Source organism: Petromyzon marinus, chromosome 27 (genome assembly GCF_048934315.1).
Source record: "Petromyzon marinus isolate PM22_M1 ecotype Great Lakes invasive population chromosome 27, UKy_Petmar_22M1.pri1.0, whole genome shotgun sequence".
Lineage (NCBI taxonomy): Eukaryota > Metazoa > Chordata > Hyperoartia > Petromyzontiformes > Petromyzontidae > Petromyzon > Petromyzon marinus.
The window spans coordinates 4,694,864-4,718,820 of NC_133693.1; the positions used below are offsets into that span (position 1 = coordinate 4,694,864).

The 23,957-nt window shown below is 58.2% G+C and overlaps 1 protein-coding gene across 4 annotated transcripts; it reads left to right on the top strand.

Moving 5' to 3' along the window:
• The first annotated feature begins 481 nt into the window (after positions 1–481).
• LOC116946489 (nucleolar protein 4-like) lies at positions 482–21,046 on the top strand. 4 transcript variants are annotated; one of them, XM_032961428.2, is made up of 8 exons: positions 482–1,257; positions 8,817–8,990; positions 14,923–15,236; positions 15,921–16,124; positions 17,483–17,719; positions 19,088–19,204; positions 20,320–20,572; positions 20,752–21,046. In XM_032961428.2, the coding sequence occupies exons 2-8, from the start codon at positions 8,897–8,899 to the stop codon at positions 21,024–21,026; spliced, it is 1,494 nt and encodes a 497-aa protein (XP_032817319.2). In that variant the 5' UTR covers positions 482–1,257; positions 8,817–8,896; the 3' UTR covers positions 21,027–21,046. The 4 variants fall into 4 exon arrangements, with proteins under 4 accessions (XP_032817319.2, XP_032817317.2, XP_032817316.2 ...); XM_032961426.2 differs by having other exon boundaries at positions 483–1,251; XM_032961425.2 differs by having other exon boundaries at positions 484–1,248.
• Positions 21,047–23,957: the final 2,911 nt, after the last annotated feature.

A 23,957-nucleotide genomic window follows, 5' to 3' on the forward strand; every position in this document is an offset into this window, starting at 1 on the left:
CGATGTGTAATCAGTAGTGTGTACGTGAACCGGCATATCTGCATGTTAATCTCAGTATATGTTCGAATCTATGTGTTGCATCTCTATATATCTAACGATACACAGTATGTGTCTGTGTGTCTCTGTGTGCTGTATGTGCTTGTGTGTATCTCTCTCCCCATGTACATCCCAACATCTCCCTTCCGTGTATTTCTCCCTGTGCACCCTTCTATCCCTCTCGCTCCTCGCTCTCTCTCCCCGTGTAGCTCTCTCCCTCCCATATGTACCCCCTCACTGTACCTGTGCCCCTCTCTCTCCCCGTATATCTCTCTTATTATTATTGTACCCCTCTCTGTCTGTCTCCCCCTCTCTCTCTCTCCGAATATCCGCGGTATGCCTCGATGACTCCCCATGTATCTCTCTCTGTGTACCCCTCTCTCTACAAGTCTCTCTCTATATATCTCTCTCTCTGTCTCTCCCTCTCTCGATGTATTCCCATCCCCATGCATCTCTCTCCCTCTCCGTCCCTCTCTTTCCCGTGTATCTCTCTGCATATCTCCTGCTGTGCCCCCATCCCACGTATCTCTCTCCCTCTCTCTCCGAGTGTCCCCATCTCTGCCTCTCCCCATGTCTGCTCATCCCCATGTGTTTCTCCCTCCCTCCCTCCCACTCTCTCTCCCATGTTACCCCTTTCTCTGTATCTCTTCCTCTCTCTGTGTCTCACCATCCCCATGTGTTTCTCCCCCCCCCCCCTCTCTCCCGCGTGTACCCCTCTTTAGCTCTCCCTCTCCCCATGTCTCCCCATCCCTATGTATCTCCCTCTCTCTCCCTCCCACTCTCTCTCCCTCCCCATGTACCGCTCTCTTTCTCTCTCCGCGTACACCCCCCCCCCCCTTCCTCTCTGTATCTCTCCCTCTCCCCACGTCTCCCTGTCCCCGCGTATCGCCGCCGACACCCCGCCCGCCGCCCCCGTCTCTCTCTCCCTCCCTCTCGCTCTCTCCCGTGCAGGGTGGCACGGGGCCCCCGCTCGCTCCCTCGGAGGGAGTCGGAAGTCCCCGCGCGCTGACGTCAGAGGCTCCGCTCTGCGCTCCTCCGAGCTCCGCTCAGCGCTCCTCCTCCTCCACTACCTCCTCCTACTCTCTCTACCTCTCAACGTCTCCTCGCCGCCGCCTCGCTCCTAGAAGCTCCACAGCGTCGCCTTCTCGCGCCGCCCGTGGCTCCAGATGAAGCCCCGAGTATCCGCGGGAGGAGAAGCAGGAGGAGGAGGAGGTGGTACGTGTGCGTGATGCACCCCCCCCCCCTCCGCCTCTCTCTCTCTCTCTCTCCAGGGGGGCGCGGAGTGGCGAGACGGGGCCACGAGGGCCGTGCGAATGATAATGTTGCTACTGCTGATGCTGCTGCTGATGTTGTTGCTGCTGCTGATGCTGACGATTGATGCTGTTGCTGTGTGAGCGAGACGAGGGCACCATAGCGATGATGTTGCTGCTGCTGCTGCTGATGATGTTGCCGACGATGATGGCCAGCGAGATGAGGACACGAGATGCGATGATGCCGATGATGCTGTTGCTGATGATGGGAGGGAAGATACGCGGAGAGAGAGGGGGACAGCGGCCAAGGAGCCCAGAGCACCGCAGACTTTAGACGTGCGTGGTTTCTGGCGGCGAGGGCAGGGGGAGACAGAGAGACAGACAGCGGCGAGACAGGATGGGACACAGCGAGACGGGAACATGGGGGTGGGGTGGTGTGGGGTGAAACACGAGCAGGGTGAGACAGAGAGACAGAGAAAGACGGGGGTGTGAGACAGGGGGAGAGAGACGCGGACAACGGACAGGAGGAGACAGGAGTGAGACAGGGGGAGACATGGGTGAGACAGTGGGAGACACGGAGACATGGGTGAGACAGGGGGAGAGACGGAGACATGGGTGAGACAGTGGGAGACACGGACTGGGGCACGGCGAAGCGCGAATCCTGGTGCAGAGAGGCCTTGCGCCCTTACTCCCTCTCACCGCTACCCCTACCCCCAAGCCCCTATCCCTCCCCCGCCCCTACGCTTACCCGCACCCTCCATCCCCACACCCCTAACCCCACCCCTCGATCCTCGCTGCGGCCCCCCTCCATGCTGCCGCGGTGATGTGCGCCCGGGGGAGGAGAGGGGCGGGAGGGAGAGATGGGGATGGGGGGTGGTTTGGGGAGGAGGTCTGGGCAAATCCTTCAGCGTCTCTCGGAGGCCACCCCCTTCGTGTCGCCGTGTCTGCCCCTCGGTGTCTGCCCACGATCGTGTCTGCTCCATTTGTCTCTTGCGTCTCGCGTGGTCCGCTCCCTCGTCGTGGCTCCCGGGAGGGACCAGCCGGCCCCTAGACCCGTGTCTCAGTGTCTCTCCCCTCCCTCTGTGCCTCTGTCCGTCACCTCCTCCCTCCCCGTGTCTCTTCCCACCCACCCCTCCTCTCCCCTCGCCTACTCCATGTCCCTCCCACACCTCCCTCTCACCGCAGTGTGTAATACAGTAACACACGTGTACCCCACATACACGTGCGCACATACATGTACAGGTTAAAACTCGCGCATACACACACACGTACACACTTATACGCTTATACGCTTATACGCGCTTACACGTATACGCTTATACGCGCTTACACGTATACACAAAGACAAAGATCCCCTGTGTAGCCTAAACAGACTGTTGGGGCAAGTGCTGTTAGCGAGCACCTATGAAGGCCCCGTGGCACGGCACACGAGGGGGTGGGTGGCCAACACTACGCCCGGCAGCTACTCATTTGAGGCCGAGTCGACCTAGGGGAGACCCAGGACCGGTTCAGATATAATCGTCACTGGTGTTGGTGGCCGTGAGCGGGAATCGAACTCGGGTCGCCAGGTTCGTAGCGCAACGCGCGCTAACCCCCTACACCACCGCTCCCCTACACACACACACTGACACGTTCACACACCCCACACGTACACACTCCCGCACGTGAACACCCGCGCATGTGCTCGCCCCGCCCGCCGCCGCTGTTGTTGTTGAGTGCAAAGCGAATGGGGAGGAGGAACGAATCGGGCCGCGAAGGGAACCTGCCTGCTCCCATCGCTTCCTCTACTCCCCCTGGTCCCTTGCTCCCCCCCCCACCTCATGCTTTAGCCCCCTCTGCTGCCCCCTAATCTCCTTGCTCCCCCCGTATTCTCCTGCTCCCCCTTATTCCCCCTGCTCTCCATTGTTTCCCCTGCTCTCCATTGTTTTCCCTGCTCTCCATTGTTCCCCCTGCTATACATTGGTGCCCCTGCTCTCCATTGTTCCCCCTGCTCCCCCTTGTTCTCCCTGCTCTCCCTTGTTCCCCCTGTTCTCCAATGTTCTCCCTGTTCTCCAATGTTCTCCCTGCTCTCCATTGTTTCCCCTGATCTCCCTTGTTCCCCCTGCTATCTCTTGTTCCCGCTGTTCTCCATTGTTCTCCATGCTCTCCCTTGTGTCCCCTGCTTTCCATTGTTCTCCCTGCTCTCAATTGTTCCTGCTCTCCATTGTTCTTTCTGCTCTCCATTGTTCTCCATGCTCTCTTCTCCCTGCTCTGCCTTCGGCTTTCCCCTGCTCTCCCCTGCACCCTCTTCTCCCCGCGGCTCCCTCTTGCTCCTGGTCCTTCTCTCGATCTCCTCCCAGTGCTGAGACACCAGGCAGAGCTCACAGTTGGGTGGAGTGAGTTCGCATCCGAGTTGCAGGTCATGGCCACGGAGGTGGCCTGCCACGATTGTGGTTACGTGGGTGGTCATGGATGTGGAGGGTGTCTGCACCTGTGTGTGTCCTTTGTGTGCGGGGAGCGGTAGCGCTACGGTTCGCATTACTGCGCTACGAGAGACCCAGCGACCCGAGTTTGAATCCCCGCTCGCAATCAACAACAGTGGTGAATATTTGAACCGGTCCTGGCCCTCCCCCCTGGGTTGATACAACCTCAAATAAGTGCCTGGTACTTAGCGGCTCTTGCCCCAGCAGTCTTGTTAAGCCTATACGGGGGACATTTGTCTTGTGTGTGTGTCTGTACTCGCACGCGCGCGGCTGGTGTTTCAGGGAGCCCGTAGTGCAAGTGGTAAGCGCACCGCGCTACGACCTCAGCAAACCTGAGTTGGAATCCCGGCCAGAGCTAACATGGGTGGCTAGTGATAACTTAACCGGAACCCTCGCCCTGCCTTAAGCCCTAAAAAAAAAATTAGTTCGTACCCAGTGCGGTGTGTCAACAGTGGCCCGCACTTCGGAGGAACTGGGCGTGGTGCTGTCCACACCACAAAGCCACGTGTTTGTTACAAGGGGATGTGAGTATGAGAGAGCGCGTGTGTGTGTGAGAGAGAGAGACTGTGCATGAGAGCGGTGTGCTGTTGCCGTGCGTGTGAATGCATGCGTGTGTGTCAAAGAGTTTGTTATGAGTTGTGGGGAGCGGTAGTGTAGCGGTTAGCGCGCTGCGCTAGGAGCCCGGCGACCCGGGTTCGATTCCCGCTCACGGCCAACACCAGTGTGACGATTATCTGAACCAGTACCTGGGCCTCCCCTAGGTCGACTCAGCCTTAAATGAGTATCTGGTGCGATGTGTAAATATCGCCACCGGGGAGACAAAGGCGACCGGGCGTGTTGCTGGCCACCTACCCCCTGTGTGCCGTGCAAGCCTTTATAGGTGCTCCCTAGCAACACTTGTCCCTACAGTCTGTTAAGGCTATACGGTGGATCTTTGTATTTGTATTTGACTGAGTGATATAGTTTGCGTGTGTGTCACGTTTTGGGAACTCAGCTGCACGAGTTCGATTTCAGACCACGGCTGGAAATCGAACTACCATCAGCGGCGATTAACATCACACCTATCGTCGATCCAGTCTCAAAGTGAGTAACTGGAGCGATGCGTAAATATCAGCACTGGGGAGACAAAGGCGGCTGTGTGGCGTGGTGTGCTTCCACATTTCCCGCTAACAGCACTTGCTACGCTTGTAGACATGCCTGCGAGTCGTGAGGATGGACCGTACTTCAACTCACCGGTCGCAACATTTGCGAATTGAGAATAGAAGCTTCGCGGTGGAGTACAGCCAGTGTGGCTTTTGCTGCCACTTTCACGTAGCCCCACGGGACGCTATGAAAGCCTGTCTTTTTTGTGAACGGGTCACCCACCCACCGATCCTTCCAAGCAACTATCGAGGCTCACCCCCCCCCCTCTCCCAATCGCCCAGCTTCCGAGATCTTTTGGCGATCGGGTAGGCCAGAGGAGCGCGTGGTCGAGTGTGCGACCGCGTGCAACTTGGCTTCGACGGGGCACGTGGCTTGTTGGTCAACTCAACTGTGCGACAAGGACGAGAAAGGGATGGGAATGAGAGGTGGGGGTGGGGGGTGTTATGCGATGTTACGCGTGTCTGTCGGTAAGGTGCGCGTGTGTTTAAGTGGATTAGGGTGTACGTGCAAATAGGTGCTCGCGAAAGGCACTTTGCCCCCAACGCTCTCTTTAAAGCCATATTGTTCATCAGTGCGTGAGGGCCGCCACACACTTGAAACCACTGGGGGGGGGGGGGGGTGGTTTGACAGCGGCACGATGATGATGATGAAGTTGGGGCGGTGTTGTCACGTGCTGTGTATTGTGTCGGGGGCCCGCACGTCAGGGGTCGCACTAAAGGTCACCAGGGGCCGCAGTGGCCCGCGAGACTTGCAATGTAGAACACTGGAATTAAAGGCCATGTGGGGATATCTGTCGTTGTATGTAAGCGCGTGCGGGACCGGTAGCGGTCAGCGCGCCGCACTACGAAATCCGAGTTCGATTCCCACTCACGGCCAATACCAGTGGTGTACGTGCCCACGTTGGACTTCTCGCGCACCGTACGTAGCCAACCGTGCTAATCGGAGGTCGCTGTCTGAACCAGCCCTGGGCCTCCTCTCTGGCGCGGCGTGCAAGCGTCAGGATTGGGGAGACAAAGGCAGCCTGGTGTGGTGCGTTGGGCATGTGTAGATTTTTCGCTAACCGGACTTGCCCCAGCAGCCTGAGTCGGCTATATGGGGGATTTTTTTTTGTCTTGTGTGTATATATAATAAGTAATTGAGCGTGACTGCGTTTTTGCTGTCTGTGGGTGATACAGGGTGTGTGTGTGTGTACAGATGTTAGTGCCAGGGAAGGGGGTGAGCCAGGCGAGTTCAGAATCAATGTATTTATACTGGAGGAATCCGATGAGCTATAAAGCTCCTTTTTTCACAGGTACCGGGTAGGGAGTGTTCGTATCTTACCTATTCACGCCTCCATGCATTCTCGAGCCCCTGGCTCATTCAAAATCCCTTGCAATTACTCACACCTGCGCATCGACTCACACCTGCACGTCGAATCACACCTACGTGTCGACTCACACCTGCACATCGACTCACACCTGCACATCGACTCACACCTGCACGTCGACTCACACCTGCACGTCGACTCACCCCTGCGCGTCGACTCACACCTGCACGTGTACCTGCATCCTTTCTTATCTATTCACCCACACACCTACGCAACACTCATATCTAGGACACACATGCACACCTGAACACCTAAACATCAACACACCTGCAAACTGGCATACATACATATCTATCCACTTGCACACCTGTGTATCAACACACCTGCACATATACATTCATACTTGTACACCAATAAAAAAGACAAATATCCCCCGTTGTAGCCCTAACAGACTGTTGGGGCAAGTGCTGTTGGCGAGCACCTATGAAGGCCCCGTGGCACGGCACGCGAGGGGGTGGGTGGCCACCGCACCAGGTACTCAATTCAGGCCGAGTCGTCCCGGGGGAAGGCCCAGGATCGGTTCAGACAATCGTCACTGGTGTTGGTCACGAGCGGAAATCGAACTCGGCTCGACGCCGGGTGAGTAGCGCAGTGCGGTAACCTCTGCGCCACCACTCCCCACAATTCACCTGTGGAGGCACACACACACACACCTGCGTGCCTGCCCGCTCACACACACACACCTGCGTGCCTGCCCGCTCACACACACACACCTGCGTGCCTGCCCGCTCACACACACACCTGCGTGCCTGCCCGCTCACACACACACACACCCGTTCAAGCCTGGCAAACCTGTCCAACGCCCGCGCACGGGCAACGTTGCTAATGTAACCCTTCTCGGGAAACCCCAAGAGCAGTGGGTTCTCAACCGGGGGAGGGGTGGGGGGGTACGTGGAGCCCCCCGCCCCCCCCCGGGGTACGTGAGGTGGCTTCATGAATGTGTGAAAATTTGTCACTGGTGAATAATCAGGTGCGAATATGCCAATCTAAAATAAGTACGCTAACCATTTCATCCATATGGTGACCTGGAGCGATATCAAAGACCTTGATAAACTCATCGATCGCGTAAACAATGCCGGGTTCCAAGGGTAACCGGCGAGCGGGAACTAACTGCAGAACGTCCGTCGATTTCGTTTTTATTCGCTTGCAGTGAACAGCGAGTCAGTGTCCACGCTCACAAGTTGGACTCTTGGTTAAAAACATTGACGATCATTAATTCGTACATATATTTCTCAGAACCACGTTGGGGGCGGGGTGGGGGGGGGTGTCAGGAAAGGGGGACACTCGGTTGTAACGAAATTCAACAAGAGGTGTGGGGGGAGGTAGGAAGTAGCCAACACAATGTTGAGTATCACTGCCCGAGAGGGGTCGGCACAAGTCTGTGTGAGTGCGAGCGGTGGTGCAGCGGTTAGCGCTGCGCCGCGCTTCGAACCCAGCGTCCCGAGTTCGATTCCCGCTCACGGCCACCAGCACCGGTGACGATTATCTGAACCGGGTAACTTGGGCCTCCGCTAGGTCGACTCGGCCTCAAATGAGTACCCGGTGCGGTGTGTAAACATCGCCACTGGGGAGACAAAGGCGGCCGGGCGACCTTCATAGGTGCTGCTCACGGACAGAACTTGCCCCGACAGGTTGTTGTGGCTACGCGGGGGATCTTTGTCTTTGGTGGTGCACTGCGCTACAAAATCACCGCCCGCGACCCGTGTTCGATTCCCGCTCACAGCCACCCCCCCCCCTAGGTCGACTCAGTCTCAAATTAGTACTTTGGTGCAGTGTGTAATGAACTGGGGGAGACAAAGGCGGCCGGGCGTGGTGTTGGACACCTATCCACCCGCTCGCATGCTGTGCCGGTCATAAGTAGGTGCTCGCTAACAGCACTTGCCCCAAAAGTTTGTTGAAGGCTATACGGGGGATTTTTGTGCGCGAGTGAGTGGTGTGTCTATTAATATTATTACGCCTCTTCGCCCTGGAGATCCTCATCGAGTCTCGAGACTCAGGAGGGTCCCTGCCAATTCAACAATAATTTAGTACCGTGTTAACAATGTATAACAATTAAACAATTATATTCCAATTATTGGTTTGGGGGCAATCCGAGTTGCTGCTGCAGATCTATGGACAATTTATCGATTGTCGAGTAAGCTATGGGGGATCGTAATCGATTTTTTTTGATCGACGGTCGATTACTCGGGCACCTTGAAAAATGGCATCACCCCCCGCCCCGCCAATCCGGCCTCCCGAAGACGGGAAACCCCCCTACAAGACACGCCCAGTGTGACATCACCCACAAAGCCCCGCCCGATCACCTCCCGTCCAGCGGCACACGTGGGAACGGAGGTGGGACTTCCTCCCCGCCCCCCACCAATTATTTTCCTGTTATCCGATTGCGGTCGAGTAATCGAACCGAATTCGATAGAGAAATCGATAGCTCAAATAATAATCGGATTAGAGTCCAGTTCTGCACTGCTGTATCCATGGGAGTGGTGCGAGGGGGAGACGAGGGGAGTGACGCGGGACCGGCGGTCCCTTCTCTTGACCCTGCGCCCGTCTCGTCGGCCACAGCGATGCTGCTTCAGCAGTGAGCGGTGGCGGTGGCAGTGGCAGCAGGAAGACGACGACGAGGACGCGGAGGGGGCCCTGAGATGAGCGACCCTGGCACGGCATCGCCCGGCCACCTCACCTCCTCCGAGCCCAGCTCCGGGGAGGACAATGGCATGGCCTTTTCGCACGGTCAAGGTGAGTCCACCTCTACCCCCCCCCCCCACCCCCCATCGCACGTTCGCTCACGCTCGCCCACGCTGCCCTCGGTTATTTTATGGTGGACGATTGCACGCACCCACCTGATGTGTGTGTGCGCGCACACGTGTCTTGATGTGTGAATGTGTCTTTGTTGAATGTTTTCGTGTGTGAATGGCAGCGGAGGTCTCGCTCCGGATCAGCTGAGTGGCATTTTATTTTTATCAGCTGCGTAACGCTGTGTGGAAGCTACCTGGCCTCATGCTCCGTATGAAGCTGTGGGTATTCCCTTCGTTCTCTGTGCTTGCAACGCGCGGTGTCCGCTAAAGGATCATCTGTGCTGGTTTGAAATATAAAGGCTGGCCTTCCGACGATCCATCCTGGGATTAACCAAACTGGACAGTGTGAGGAGCTCACATATACTTGAAAGATCTGGACCCAGTTCCTGCGGTGAGCTACTCCGGCAAGGCGAGGCTGCGTTGGGTGGGTCACGTAGCCCGCATGCCCAGCCACCGCATGCCCAAGCAGCTTCTGTTTGGCTGGAAAGAGCGGGCTAAACACGCGCTGCAGGGCTAAAGATCAAACTGACTGATGCTATACAGAAGTTGGCTGTACTTGCCAATGACTGGCACCAGCGGTGTCAAAATCGGCGTCTGTCGAGGAGGCTCGTGAAGGACGCTGTTGTTGGGCAGTTGTAGGCAGTCGCCCTCCAGCAACAACGGAGGGCAGAGGAGCGATGCTCACAACAACGAGCGGCTGAATATCAGCAAGTTGGCACAGTGGGGTGCAAATTCTGTCATCTTAGTCAAGCTATGGCACCTGGGTCTGTCCTGTGACTTGTGTCTTGCCAGTGAGCCTTCGATACTTCACGTGGCCACAACGTGCACCTAGCCTGGCACAAGCGGCATGGTGATGTAAGCGCTACATCGTGGCAAACGGAATTTTTGTGTGAATGTGTGACTTTTCGTCGTGAATATGTGCATGTGTGAATGTGTCTGTGAGTGTGTGAATGTGTGCGTGTGTACGTGTCTGAATTCGTTTGTTTGAATGTGTCACCGTGTGCGTACACATGTGTGCCTCTCGGTGTGTAGTATGTGTTAGTGCACGTTTTGGCCTTCATAGGTGCTGTGACTGGGTGAATGTGTTTGGCAGCGGTTAGCACGTCGCGCTATGAATCCGCAGTCCCGAGTTTGATTCCCGCTCACGGCCAACACCAGGGACAATTATCAAAACTTGCCTTGGGCCTCCCTTAGGTCGACCCAGCCTCAAATGAGTACCAGGTGCGTCGTCTAAAACATCAGCACTGGGGGGAGAGAGAGGCGGCCGGGCGTGGTTCTGGCCACACCAGCCCCTTCGTGTGCCGTGCCGTTCTTCATAGGTGGTTGACATAACAGCACTCGTCCCTCCAGTCTATGCGGGGAATCTTTGCCTTTCTGAGTGTGCCTTTGACTGTTTGCTCGTGAGATTGTGCGCAACTGCGTGACACATCTTGCGTGCATGTGCTTGAGAGGAGAGTGGCGTGTGCTGTTGGGCGCTCCCCAACATCACTTACCTCCCTACAGCCTGCTAGGACTATAGGTATCTTTGTCTTTGGCAACGTCTGTGTCACACACTTACATTATCCCCTGCGCCGGCTCCCCCACGATTGAGAGGGGATACTGTGAGATTGCGAGGGGGAGCATGGGATACTGCTCGGGGGGGATACTGTTAGGGGGGGATACTGTGTCCCCTGTCACAGTATCCCCTGGACTCCTCTCACAATATCCCTCTGCACGCTCCCACGGAAGCCGATTGTTGCCACTAAGCCCAGGAGCGGAGATTACGTGCCTCCCCCTCCCTCCCACTCCCCCTCCCTCCTACTCCCACTCCCTCCAACTCCCCCCCACCCCCCTCCCGCCCACTCCTCCTCCCCCCTCCCTCCCACCCCCCTCCCTCCCTCCCTCTCACTCCCCCCCACCCCCTCCCTCCCACTCCCCCTCCCTCCCTCCCACTCCTCCTCTCACCCCCCCTCCCTTCCTCCCACTCCTCCTATCCCCCCTCCCACCCCCCTCCCTCCCTCCCTCCCTCCCTCCCACTCCTCCTCCCTTCCACTCCCCCCTCCCTCCCACTCCCGCTTCCCTCCCACTCCCCCCTCCCTCCCCTCCCTCCCACTCCCCCTCCCTCCCCTCCCTCCCACTCCCCCTCCCTCCCACTCCCCCCTCCCCCTCCCTCCCACTCCCTCCCACTCCCCCTCCCTCCCTCCCACTCCCCCTCCCTCCCACTCCCCCCTCCCCCTCCCTCCCACTCCCCCCTCATTCCCACACTCCGTCCCACTCCCCCGCCCTCCCACCCTCCCTCCCACTCCCCCGCCCTCCCACCCTCCCTCCCACTCCCCTGCCCTCCCACCCTCCCTCCCACTCCCCTCCCTCCCACTCCTCCTCCCACCCCCACTCCCTCCCACTTCTCCATCCTACTCCTCCTCCCTCCAACTCCTCCTCCCTTCCACTCCCTCCCACTCCCCCCTCCCTCCCACTCCCCCTCCCTCCCACTCCGCCTCTCTCCCCCCTCCCTCCCACTCCCCCTCCCTCCCACTCCCCTTCGACCTCCCCGACTCCTCTCCGTTGCCTCCTCCCCCTCCCTCTCTCTTGCGGAATGAGCTGCAGAGTCAAAGTGCAGCTCCGTCTCCTCCGCTATGACTCAGTGTCCGCCACGAATGGCGGTGGGGAGGGGGGTGGTAGGGGTGGGGTGGGGTAGAGCAGGGGTGGGGTGGGGGGGTAAAGCAGGGGTGGGAGGGGTAGAGCAGAGGTGGGTTGGGGGGGTAGAGCAGGGGTGGGGTGGGGTAGAGCAGGGGTGGGCGGGGGGATGCAGGCGGATGAGAGGGCAGGGCGCACGAGTGGGTAAAGAGGAGGAATAGGAGGAGGAAGCATTTGCTCACACACACACACGCACGCGTGCGCGCAAGGGGAGGATGTGCCCTGGCTGGCAGATGAGCTCAGGCTCAAGGGCGATGTGGGGCGAAGGGGTCCCCCCCCTCCACCAAACCCCATCGCCCAGCCGCCTGCCACCCCCCCACACGGCACGCCATTCCCCTCCCCAACATCCCCGACGTGCCTGGCTTCATTTCCCACGGCATATTTTCCTGGTCGTCGCCGCCGCTAGACGAGAGTAGGTGGCACATGCCTTAGTAGCCCACGGTTCCCTTAGCGAGACAGAGAGAGGTGGGGGATCATGATGAATGTGGTGTGCCGGGATGATATTTATTTATTGCCACAATCTTGCAGCAGCACCGGGATGGGGGGTTGGTGGGGTGGCTGCGCCACGGATTTCATATTGAGATTCTTCTTAACGGTGGTGACGACGGCGTCTCGAAGCCTCTCGGTGACGCCGAGGAATCCTTCGGGCTCGGCTTTTGCTTGCGCGGCAGATACACAGACGGACAAGGCAATGTTGCCCCGTGTAGCCTTAACAGACTGTCGGGGCAAGTGCTGTTAGCGAGCACCTAAGAAGGCCGGCACGGCGCACGAGGAGGTGGGTGGCCAGCACCACGCCCGGCCGTCTTTGTCTCCCCAGTGGCGATGTTTTTACCCACCGCATCGAGGTACTCATTTGAGGCAGAGTCGACCTAGGGGAGGCGCAAGACCGGTTTTAGATCATCGCAACTTGTGTTGGTGGCCGTGAGCGGGCATCGGACACGGGACGCCGGGTTCGTTGCGCAGCATAGCGCTCACCGTTCCACCACCGCTCCCCAGACAGATAAACTCGGGCATTGCCTGTCCGTCCAATGGGGGCGCACCGCGTAAATCACGCGGTAAGCAGATGCGATCGCTGATGGCTGCGCCGATTTATCGCCCAATTGCCAAATAAACAATAGGGACCGAAGGGGGAGAACGGTGGGCGACTGGGGCCTCGAACTGTTGTGGGAGGCGAGGAACAACGGCCGCGATGAGTACATGGACTTGCCTCTGCACACACTCTCCTACCTCTACCCCTCTCATCTCACTCAACCCGCCCCTCCACACACTCTCCCCCCTCTCATCTCACTCCACTTGCCCCTCCACACACTCTCCTACCTCTCGTCTCACTCCGCTCCCCTTACAGCAAGGATCCTGGGTTCGATTCCCAACTCGTGCACCTTTCTGTGTTTGTAATTTTTACGTTTCTCCCCCTGTTCTGTTTCAGTTTCCTCCCATAGCTAAAATAACAAATATAACACAATGTAACTTGTTTTCGCCAAACAGCCCAGTGATGACAACTTACACGCGCACATGACTCAAACTGTGATCACGCACGGAGGCGACATCGCCCCCTCCTGTGACGAACTTGCCAGGGCCCTCCTTCCCGAGACTCGGCGAGAGAGAGGGGAGAGAGAGGCCTTTTCCTGGGCAAACAAGCCGACCAGAAAATTTGTCTTGGAGGGCTCGGAGTGGCACTTTGCCATCCATGCGTCGGCTCTCACGACACTGCACGCTGTCTCCCCCCCCCAACCCCTTAACCCCGAGTCACCCGGCCGAGCGGCCGAACAACAGCTCCTCCAGCTGTGGCTCTCGTCCCAAGTGCACCAACGCAGCTGCGTCCAATTTGCATTCATTCACCATCAGCATCATCAGCAGCAGCCATGGTCAATCCACTGCTGCATGAGTGTCTCCCCCCCCCCCCCACGCTGCGCGGGTAGTAGGTGATATTTCACCACACTACACCACGCTTAGTGCGAGGAAGGGGGGCATAGATGTTGAAACGGAGTACAGTACAACTTATTTTTTTTGCTCTGTCCTCAGCTGACGATGTAGGTGCACAGCAGGCCTGTGGCACCCATTGCACGCATGGAGGTCAGTTCATCCACCTAGCGCTTATATCGTGATCCTGTGATCTATAATCTAATCATCCACCCGGCATGAGCCGACTTCATCGCTCCCATCTCTCTTCGGTGGACGGCTTCTCGGACGCATTCCATCCCTCGGCTTCGGCTCCGTCATTATTCGCAACCCTTGGCGGTCGTCTCTTCTGGCCGTGACGCATCCTGCCCTAGGCCTCGCTGACCTTTCTTCAAGATTTAAATTTGGACGTTAGCCCAGTGTACGTTCTTTCATCCCACGTGTCCGTCTTTGTGTCTCTCGATGAATTACGAGCGTGCGTTTCTCCACACTTCTTTGCGCACTGTTTCAAAACACCTTAAGATAACAGCGCCTGAGTGAACAACGATGCAACTTAGTCTACCTGCGATCACCGGACTCTGGGAAATCTCATACAAAGAAACCCAGAGATGATTTTGACTCCTAAGTCACGTGGCATCCACTTCAGCCTTAATTGAGTTCCATATAAAACCACAGACCACAAGCCCAGAGGCCCAACTTGTCAAGCGGAAAGCAAAGGGCACTTTTAAATCGAGCGAGGTTATTATTGTAGGAGCTTGTGGGGTGGGGGGGGAGGCGATGATGGGAGGGAACTTTCCAAAGTGGAGCGGTGCGCAGGAAGAATCAGAAAGAGAAGCATTGTGACCTGCAGCATGGTGGTTGAGTGAGTGGGTGAGCGAGTGGGCGAGTGGGCGAGTGGGCGAGTGAGTGGGTGAGTAAGTGATTGGGTGAGTGGATGGGTGGCTGGGCGAGAGGGTGGATAATTGAGTGAGTAGATTAGTGAGTAAATGAGTGGGTTGGTGAGTGTTGTATTAACCTGCACGGAGTATTGGTGGTTGGAGAGTCTTCCTACAAGTATTTAGATCCCAGTGGGATTTTTTTCTACTCGGATGAGCATTGGGCAAATGGGGTAGTACTTAATCTCAAGTTCAGAGCCCACAGGCCCAAGCCACGGGCGGAAATTCCACATTACTATGGCTGGGCAGGGTGAGTTTTCTCTCCCCAGGACAACTTATCAACAATTTTACATCCCACAAAATTGTACGCGTTTTACCCAACACGGGGAGATGATGACTACGGGCCGCCTCGCTGTCTGGTCGCAGCGTCACCAGGCGAGAGGTTCAGCGACAGCGAGTCTTCCACCCTGACCTCTGACCCCGCGGAGGGAGGGGTCGCGCCGGGGGCCGGAGTTCGCGGCCCCGGGGCCACCAACGGCTACGGGAGCCCCGCGCCGGCCTTCACGGCGTTGGCGCCGCTAGCGCAGCGCGGGGTCGCCACGGCCCCGAGCGTGGGTCGGGGCCCGGGTCGGGGGCCGGGGCTCACGGGGCACGGGGCCCCCCCCGAGGAGGAGGAGGACGACGACGACGATGAGGCCCCGCGCGGCCGGTTCAAGTTTTCCCGCGCGGCGCCACGGGAGGTGCGTGCTTCTGCCGCATGCCACGCGCCGTCTGGTGTGCGCGCACATGTGTATGTGGGAGCGGCGGTGTAGTGTGTAGCGCTACGCAGCACTACGAACCCGGCGACCCGGGTTCGATTCCCACTCACGGCCAACACCGGTGACGATTATCTGAACCGGTCCTGGGCCTCCCCTAGGTCGGCTCAGCCTCAAATGAGTACCCAGTGAGGTGTGTCAACATCACCACTGGGGAGACAAAGGCGGCCGGGCGTGGTGTTGGCCACCCACCCCCTAGTGTGCCGTGCCGGCCTTCATAGGTGCTTGTTAACAGCACTTGCCCCAACAGTCTGTTCAGGCTATACGGGGGATCTTTGTCTTTATCTTTGATCTTTATGTGCGTGTGTGTGCCTTTGGAGTGGTCGTGCAGCAGTCAGCACGCCGCACTACGAACCAGATTATCTGAACCGGTCCTGAGCCTCGCCTAGGTCGACTCAGCCTCAAATGAGTACGTGGTGCGGTGTGTCAAACATCACCACTGGGGAGACAAAGGCGGCCGGGCGTGGTGCTGGCCACCCACCCCCTCGTGTGCCGCAGTGCCGACTTTCACGGGTGCTGCTCGCGAACAGCACTTGCCCCGACAGCCTGTTAGAGGCTACACGGGGGATCTTTCCTCGCTCGGCTTGTCTCTCCTCTCCTACGCGGCAGCTTGGGGGAGCTCGGGGCTGTGTTCGACCGAGCGGCCCCCCGGGACCCGGTGGTGGCGGCGGCGGCGGTGGGGGTGGCGTTCGCGAAGGTTCCTTTGTGGGGGGCCGGGCCGACGATGACGAGGACGATCACGACGACGGCGACGACGGGGAGAGGCTGGCGGAGAGCGACGGCGTCGACCAGGAGAGGCTCAAGGCCTTCAACGTGAGTACGGCCGCGCTGGCTTCGCCACACGGTTCACTCAAACTGACCCACAGGCTGACCCTCAGATTGACCGACAGACCGCCACACTCATCCTCACACAGATGCTTGATCCTCACATTGACCCTCAAGACTATCCCTCTGACCCCCAGACTGACCCCCAGACTGACCCCCAGACTGGCCCTCCCTGACCCTTGGACCCTCACACTAACCTTCAGACCCTCAAACTTTACCCTGGGACTGACGCCTTGGATGGGCTTCAACACTGACCCTCGGATTGACCCTCACACTGACCATCACTCACACAGACGTCCTTGTGCACACTTGACAGCCCAGAGATGATGCAGCCTCGGGCTGCTCGAGGTGATCTTGAACCACGGCGTGGAAACGAGTTCCCCGTGGTCGCCCACGCAGACAGATCAGGCACGAAATGAAGCGCAGATCGCGAGATGCCGGGAACCCGGAGGGCGACGCGAGTTCCCGTAGACTCGCGTCGCGCTCACGCTCACGCCCGTGCACGTCTCGGTTCTCTCGTTCTCTCACTCGCTGCTGAGAGGGGACAATTCCGCTACCGTGTGGACTCATAACTCATAACCCCCTCACCCTCGGTGTGGCGTGTGACTGAGTGTTTGCACAAAAAGCCTCAGCTGCTGGAGCGGAGAGAGTGCGTGGAAGGGAGTGGAGTGAGATGAGAGAAAGACAAGAGTGAGTCCATCACTCTTGTCCATAAAACAAAAAAAGCCCCTTTTGCTGAACCAGTTAAATTATTTCCTTCACTGGTATTGATATAAATCTCAGCACAGAGCGTAGAAGTCACTGCCTTGGAGTTGCGTTGCAATATCTGTAATGTAGCAATTGGCACGTTGTCCTAGGGGAGAGTCGGACCCAGTTGTCCCAAACCGTTGAGAGAATCTTGATCTCCTCTCACGGTCGAAGGTCATCGGGTGGCTCAGAGGTCAGAGCTCCGAGCTATCACCATTAAGATCCTGGGTTCGTCTTAGCCCCGGTCACAACAAGTTAAATTTCGATCTTAATTTGGGCTTCATTGCATTTTCTGACAATTTAAATTGACCATACTCTTTGGTTCTTTTGGTAAAGTCGCGTAGGTATAAAATAAAATAAATCATGACGTTTCGGGCGCAACACAAGCGTCCGTCACCAAAGAGTATGGATTCCTGCAGTCACGAAAGCTTAAAATCAAGATAAAATTGACCAGTTCGACGGTAATGCGACGATATCACTGCGCAATAAGAATGCCACTTGAAGATTTATTTTGTTTTTTTGGGAGAGGCCCTTGGGACGACGGTGACGCTGACGGTGACGCTGACGGTGACGCTGACGCCGCTGCCGGTGCCGCGCAGATGTTCGTGCGACTATTCGTGGACGAGAACCTGGACCGGATGGTGCCCATCTCGAAGCAGCCCAAGGAGAAGGTGCAGGCCATCATCGAGTCGTGCCACCGCCAGTTCCCCGAGTTCCAGGAGCGAGCCCGCAAGCGCATCCGCACCTACCTCAAGTCCTGCCGGCGCACGCGCAAGCACGGCTCCGAGCAGGTGGGGGCGGCCGAGGAGGGCACGCGCCGCAAGTGCGCAGCCACCGTGAGTGCCGTGCGCGTCCGAACACCCACCCCCCCCACCCCCCCCACCCCCCCCACCCCACCCACCCCTCACCCGACCCACCAACCCCCGCGCCACAAAACATTCCGCGATGCGGCCCGAGAGAAACCCGCGGCGTAGGCCGCCGGCCGGCCCCCTCTGCTCGGCGACGAAGACCCCCCCGTGCGTAGCCTCGACAGTCTTGCGGGGCAGGTGCCGCGAGCGAGCTCGCTGACTCGCGCGTGGGTGCACGCTGTGCTCGGTCGGCGCACGCGCGCCTAAGCCTATGGTTAGCGAGCACAATCGCACACACATCGTCGGCACGCGCACCGCACGTATTTACACTGTCAGCACACAGACAAAGATCCCTCGCGCAGCCTCGACAGGCTGTTGGGGCAAGTGCTGTTAGCGAGCACCTATGAAGGCCGGCATGGCACATGAGGGTGTGGGTGGCCAGCACCACGCCCGGCCGTCTTTGTCTCCCCAGTGGTGATGTTGACACACCTCACCGGGTACTAATTTGAGGCTGAGCCGACCTAGGGGAGGCCCTGGACGAGTTTGGATAGTCGTCACTGGTGTTGGCCGTGAGTGAGAATCGAACCCGGATTGCCAGGTTTGTAGCGCAACGCGCTAACCGCTACACTATCACTCCCCATACACACATTCATCACGTGCACACTAAACTATTTTATTTACCAGGTAAAGCCCACTGAGCTATAAGCTCTTTTTCAAAGGCGACGTGGCCACCTGGCTACCTGGCTCATCGAAGTGGCTTATATCATTCCGTTCCTCGCACCTCCGACGAGCAAGGCTGGCTACGTACGGTGCGAAGGAAGTTCAACATACATACAAAGGATCATCATCACACGTGGGAATTGATAACAGCCGCCAAATAATATGAACGCGTGTTTTTTTTTAATGTGGAGGGAAAAACCCTGAGGAACTCGGAGAATGACGCATGAGCCCACCACGGGGACAGGGAACACGAAAATTCCAAACATGCAACGGGCATCATCAGGGTGCGGGGTCTAACCCGTGACCTCCTGCACACCAGGCGAGGGAGATAACATCTCGCCGCCGCAGCAGCACACACCTCGCACCCCCCTTCCACGCCGCCCCCCCTGCCCAGACCCACACAGAAAAAACTTCCCTCACCAAAAACTTAGTGAGACACCAGCTGCCACTCCTCGCTTCATTTCGAAACTATTTTGTAGCTACCCATCGATGCGAAGCCCCCGCACCCCACGCGGCCTTGGGAGAGGTGCCCAGGGCAGCCGCCCCACCCGCCCAGGCAGTGGGGGGTGGCGAGGGGGGCACAGGGGTGTGGGGTGAGCGTCGCGGTGACCCCGTGATTTTTGCCGGCACCTGCAGTCCCGCCCGCCGCCGGCCCACCTCACGTCGGCGCTCGCCGAGACGATCCTGGCGGCGGCGTGCGAGAGCGAGAGTCGCAACGCGGCCAAGCGAATGCGCATCGAGAGCCAGCTGCAGGTACGGGCGCCGCTCCTCCTTCTCATCCTCCTCGTTCTCATCGGTGCCATCGTTTTCCCAAGCTCCAAGTAAAAAAGAAAAAGGACAACAGGACGTAGAAGAATCCCGGTAATCGTGCAATGCGGGGGCCAAACGTTGAACCGTTGGAGCAGCGTTGGCCCGGCGCTCCGTGCTTACCGGGATGCTGATCTGTGTCTCCGCTTAATGATTACAACATAGAGAACAAGGCTTCTGGTTGATAACTTGAGAGGCCAGCGCCAGTAAAAGGTACAGCACTCATCCACTGTGGTGAAGCCTCGCTAGTTGTGTATGTGTATTCAGATGGATTCAAATTGTCTTTTTATACCAGTATTACCCAAGCAGTGTTTTGTTTTAAGCAAGCAAACTCTGGACCAGTAGCGACCTTTTGGGTCTCATCAGCCAGGTTGTTAAAATAATGCTGCTGGATTAATTACCAGATGTTTTTTTAGGAATAGCACTCCATAAAAACGATTTACCCTTTCAAAAGTGCAGTTAAGTTTGCCTGCCTGCTCGGTATGTTGGGTCTTCGGACCTGTGCTCAGCAATGGTGATATTATTTTAAAAAAATAGCATCCTGGCCACAAATGACAATCGCGTTAAATTTGGTTCCGCACTTAATTTTGGCAAGATTTCAGCTCCGAGAATGAAAATATCCGTTTTGCCCATCACGTGGTGAGCCTGGGTGGTGCTGCATTCTCATCAGATGAGCACGGTTGGCTACGTACGGTGCGAATTAAGTTCAACATACATACATGTGGTCCAGAGGTAGGTTACGCGAAGGGATCTCTCAGAGGTAGCTCTGTGACGTCCGCTTCCGTGGAGCGTTCTCCAACAACAACGAAAGGTGCTTGCGCTGCTCTGCGAAAAAACCCAGCCAGCAGAATTCGTTTAACAAGCCCCGACTCTGCTGATGAGACCCAGCAAGTCGAAACCCAAAAAGGATACCTTGTTGTGCGACAAGACGCCAATGGAGCGACCGGCGTAAATTCGTGGTTTTAAAATTACGACAGCAAAACCCAAAATAGAGTGGCGACGCGAAGCGGCACAGAAGCTAACGGAGGCCGCCGCTCGCCCACCTTCCCCCTCTCCCTCAGGACGAGGCGGCGGACATGCACTCCCAGCATGCCTTGCAACCGCTGGACGTTCTGCACGCGGCGGTGGCGGGGGGCGTCGGGGGCGGAGGAGGGGGCCACCCGCCGTTTCCGGCCGCTCCGTCCCCATCTCCGGCCACGTTCCTCCCGGACCCGAGCGGCCTGGTGAACGGGGCGGCACGCTACGGCCGCCACGCGTACGCGGGGCTCCCACCCCCACACGTGTCCGCACTGCCGCCCCCAAGCATCCCCAATGGTGAGGGTCCCCGTGCACCCCCACTGTTTATACGTTTGCCATTTATTTAGAGTTTAACATTGAATGTTTCGTGGCCCCCCTAGGTTTTTGTATGCCCCCCCCCCACCGCCGGGCCCACCCCTTCAACACTTAAAAGCAAGGCCACGCTACAGGTTTGCCCGCACCCCTGCCACCCACAGGCCCCACCGACCTGAGCGTGAAGAGGCCGGTGAACGGAGACGCTGGGGTCCCGGAGGGGGGCTCCGCCGCCGGTGGGGCCAAGGGTCCCCACCCGCCGCTGACCCCCGGCTCGGTGGGGTGCCCCACCTCGGGCTCCCTGCAGCAGCAGCAGCAGCAGCTGAGCCCCGTGGAGGTGTCGGCCGTGAGGCAGCTCATCGCCGGGTACCGCGAGTCGGCCGCCTTCCTCCTGCGATCGGCCGACGAACTCGAGAACCTCATCCTCCAGCAGAACTGAGAGTGGAGGGAATCGCCGAGGGTGGGGGTGGGCGGGAGGGGCAACCGGGCGGGGGGCAGGGTGGCTGCCCCTCCCGTGGGGGCGGTGGGCACCGGCCGGCTGCGTGGGCCGAATTTTCTGGAGACAACGCGAGCGTGTGGCGGCTGGTGGTTCGAGCTTGCGGTGGCGGCGAGCGGACATGGCACCTTTGACCTTTGCCCTTCGGGCGCCAAAACGTCTCGGGGAGGGGGGGGGGGGGTGTTGCCACCTGTTCAGGTACACAACGAAAAAGAAAGGAAACCGCGACTGGCCGCGGGACAAAGAATATCTTCGCAGTACCCGGAGACGGGAGAACTGCGCGGTAAATGCGTCGTCTTGAGCGGACTTGAAGACTCGCACATTTTCCCAGGACGGCTCTGTCAAAAAAAAAAGAGGAGGATCCTGGGAAATCCAGGACAGGTGGCATCGTTAGATCCCTAGGGGCACCAGTGGTGTTAGAGGGTTGGTTGGCATGGCAAACTGGTGCAGGGATTAAATGTGGGAGGGGAGAAGGGAGGGGGGGTGCCCTCACCCCTGTCCAAATTCTCACGCCCCTACCCCTTCTCTTCAGAGCCTTCGGCTTGGCTCTCCTCCAGCCCGTGAGCCCTCCCTGGTTGCTGCTGCACCGTCCACGTCCACACGCTCGACATTTACGCCCGGGGCTTAATTTCTCGTCGAACATTTTCCGTGTCCCTGGTAGACTGGATGAGGCACGTGACTGTCAGTCACAGCCATAGCGAGAGGAATGAAGAATGATGGATGTGGTTTTCTGGGCACGGAAGTATTCTCTTGGGTCAGCGACCCGGACGGACCCAGCTGATATTAAGCCCTGACTTCGCCACTGATGAGCACGCAGATCCCAAGCGCGCACGCGTGCGCGTGTATGCATGCCCACGGACGTGCACACAAACACGCACATATATACACGCATATACAACAACCGCCAATCACCAAACGGCTGTAATATCACCGCGGTGCTTGTGCCAGACTAGGTGAACTTATAGGGCACGTGACTGTGTCGAAGGCTCGCTGGCAGGAAGTCACGGGACAGAACCAGGTGTTACGGGTTAACCGACTTGACTGGCAGACGCACTTTGCCTGTGCTCCCTACTGTGCCAACTTGTTGTGTTGCAGCGACCTGGTTGCTTTGCTCATTTCTGTGGGAGTCGCTCTCCGTCCCCTCCGCGGTTGTTCGAAGGCAGTTGCCTTCAACTGCCCAGTAGCATCCTTCATGAGCCTCTCGCACACACAAAAAGACAAAGATCCCCCGTATAGCCTGAACAGACTGTAGGGGCAAGTGTTGTTAGCGAGCCCCTATAAAGGCCGGAACGGCACACGAGGAGGTGGGTGGCCAGCACCACGCCCGGCAGCCTTTGTCTCCCCAGTGACGATGTTTTCACATCGCACCAGGTACTCACTTGGGGCTGAGTCGACCTAGGGGAGGCCCAGGACCGGTTCAGAAAATCGTCACTGGTGTTGGCCGTGAGCGGGAATCGAACCCCGGTCGCCAGGTTCGTAGCGCAGGGCGCTAACTGCTACACCACCGCTCCCCACATACATACACACGACCACACACACACCTACTCGCCAAACTGCACATGTACGCCCACACATGCGCATATGTTTTAAGTGCTGTTAACGAGCACCTATTAAGGCCGGCATGGCACATGAGTGGGTGGGTAGCCAGCACCACGCCTGACTGCCTTTGTCTCCACAGTGCTGATGTTTACACAGTGCACGAGGTCATCATTTAAGGCTGAGTCAACACAGAGGATGGCCGTGACCGGTTTAGATAATCGTGACTCATGTTGGCCATGGCTGGAAATCAAATTCAGTTTACCGGGTTTGTAACACTGCACCAACCACTGCACCACCATTCCGCACCTCCGATTTAGCGCGGTTGGCTTCGCACGGTGCGATAAAAGTTCAACATACAGACATTCCATCCACGCTTTCACACACACTCGCGCGCAACATTCAAGGCACCCACCCCCCACAACTCCAAGGGCGCCTCACACAACCGTTAAGGTGCCCCCCCCCCCCAATGCCCACCCATTCCCTGAGCCTCCACTGCGCGATGCTGGGGATTGTGGGAAACAGAGCAGTGGACCGATGGGATGTCGACTCGAGCGCGGCGCCCATCTCTGCGGAATCGTGCCGGGGCTTCTCGGGCAACTTCCTCTCCGCTCGCCACTGACCTACTTCTCCTCCTCGCGACAGCTTTGAAAGCGCCGTCGCCCGAGCAGAAGCCACAAACCCCGGAGCCTCTCCGCACCCCCCCCCCACCCCGCCCCCCCCCCCCCCGGCGCGGCACGGCGATCCGTGACCTCGTTTCCGCGACGCGGATGGAGGCACAGGGGAAGAGACTCCTGCCAGCGCCACTGCTTTCGTCTTTGCGCGAGGACCCCGGGGGCTTCCCCGGAGGGACATTGGTCGCAGTAGACATCGGGGTCTCGGTTAGGGACACTGCTCACGGGACCGTACTCCCCTTCTGTCGGCACCACGGGAACCAAAACTCTGCCAGGCGGCCCACCTGCAGGCGCCGAATCCCCGCATGACGGCGCGGCGCACCGCGTTAGCGCGACAGCGACGGCCCGTGCCGTCTCGGCAGTCGCCGCGGGAGGAAAGGGGGACCCCCCCCCCCCGCCTCCTCCTTCACGGCTCGCGGATTACGCACTCGACCCGTTTTGAAGTTCGGCAAACGTGAAATACGCGCGGAGTGTGGAACAACTGTTGGACAGCACTTCGAAGTCGCAACATGGAACCGGAGACTTGTTGCTTAAAATAACCTCCGCCACCCCCCCACCCCCCCACGAACATGGAGCCTCGGGCTTGGCTCTCCGTGCCAAGTGGCCGTAGCGGCAACATAACGGAGGTCGACGAAAAAGAAAGTGGAAAGCGATCAACGATTTG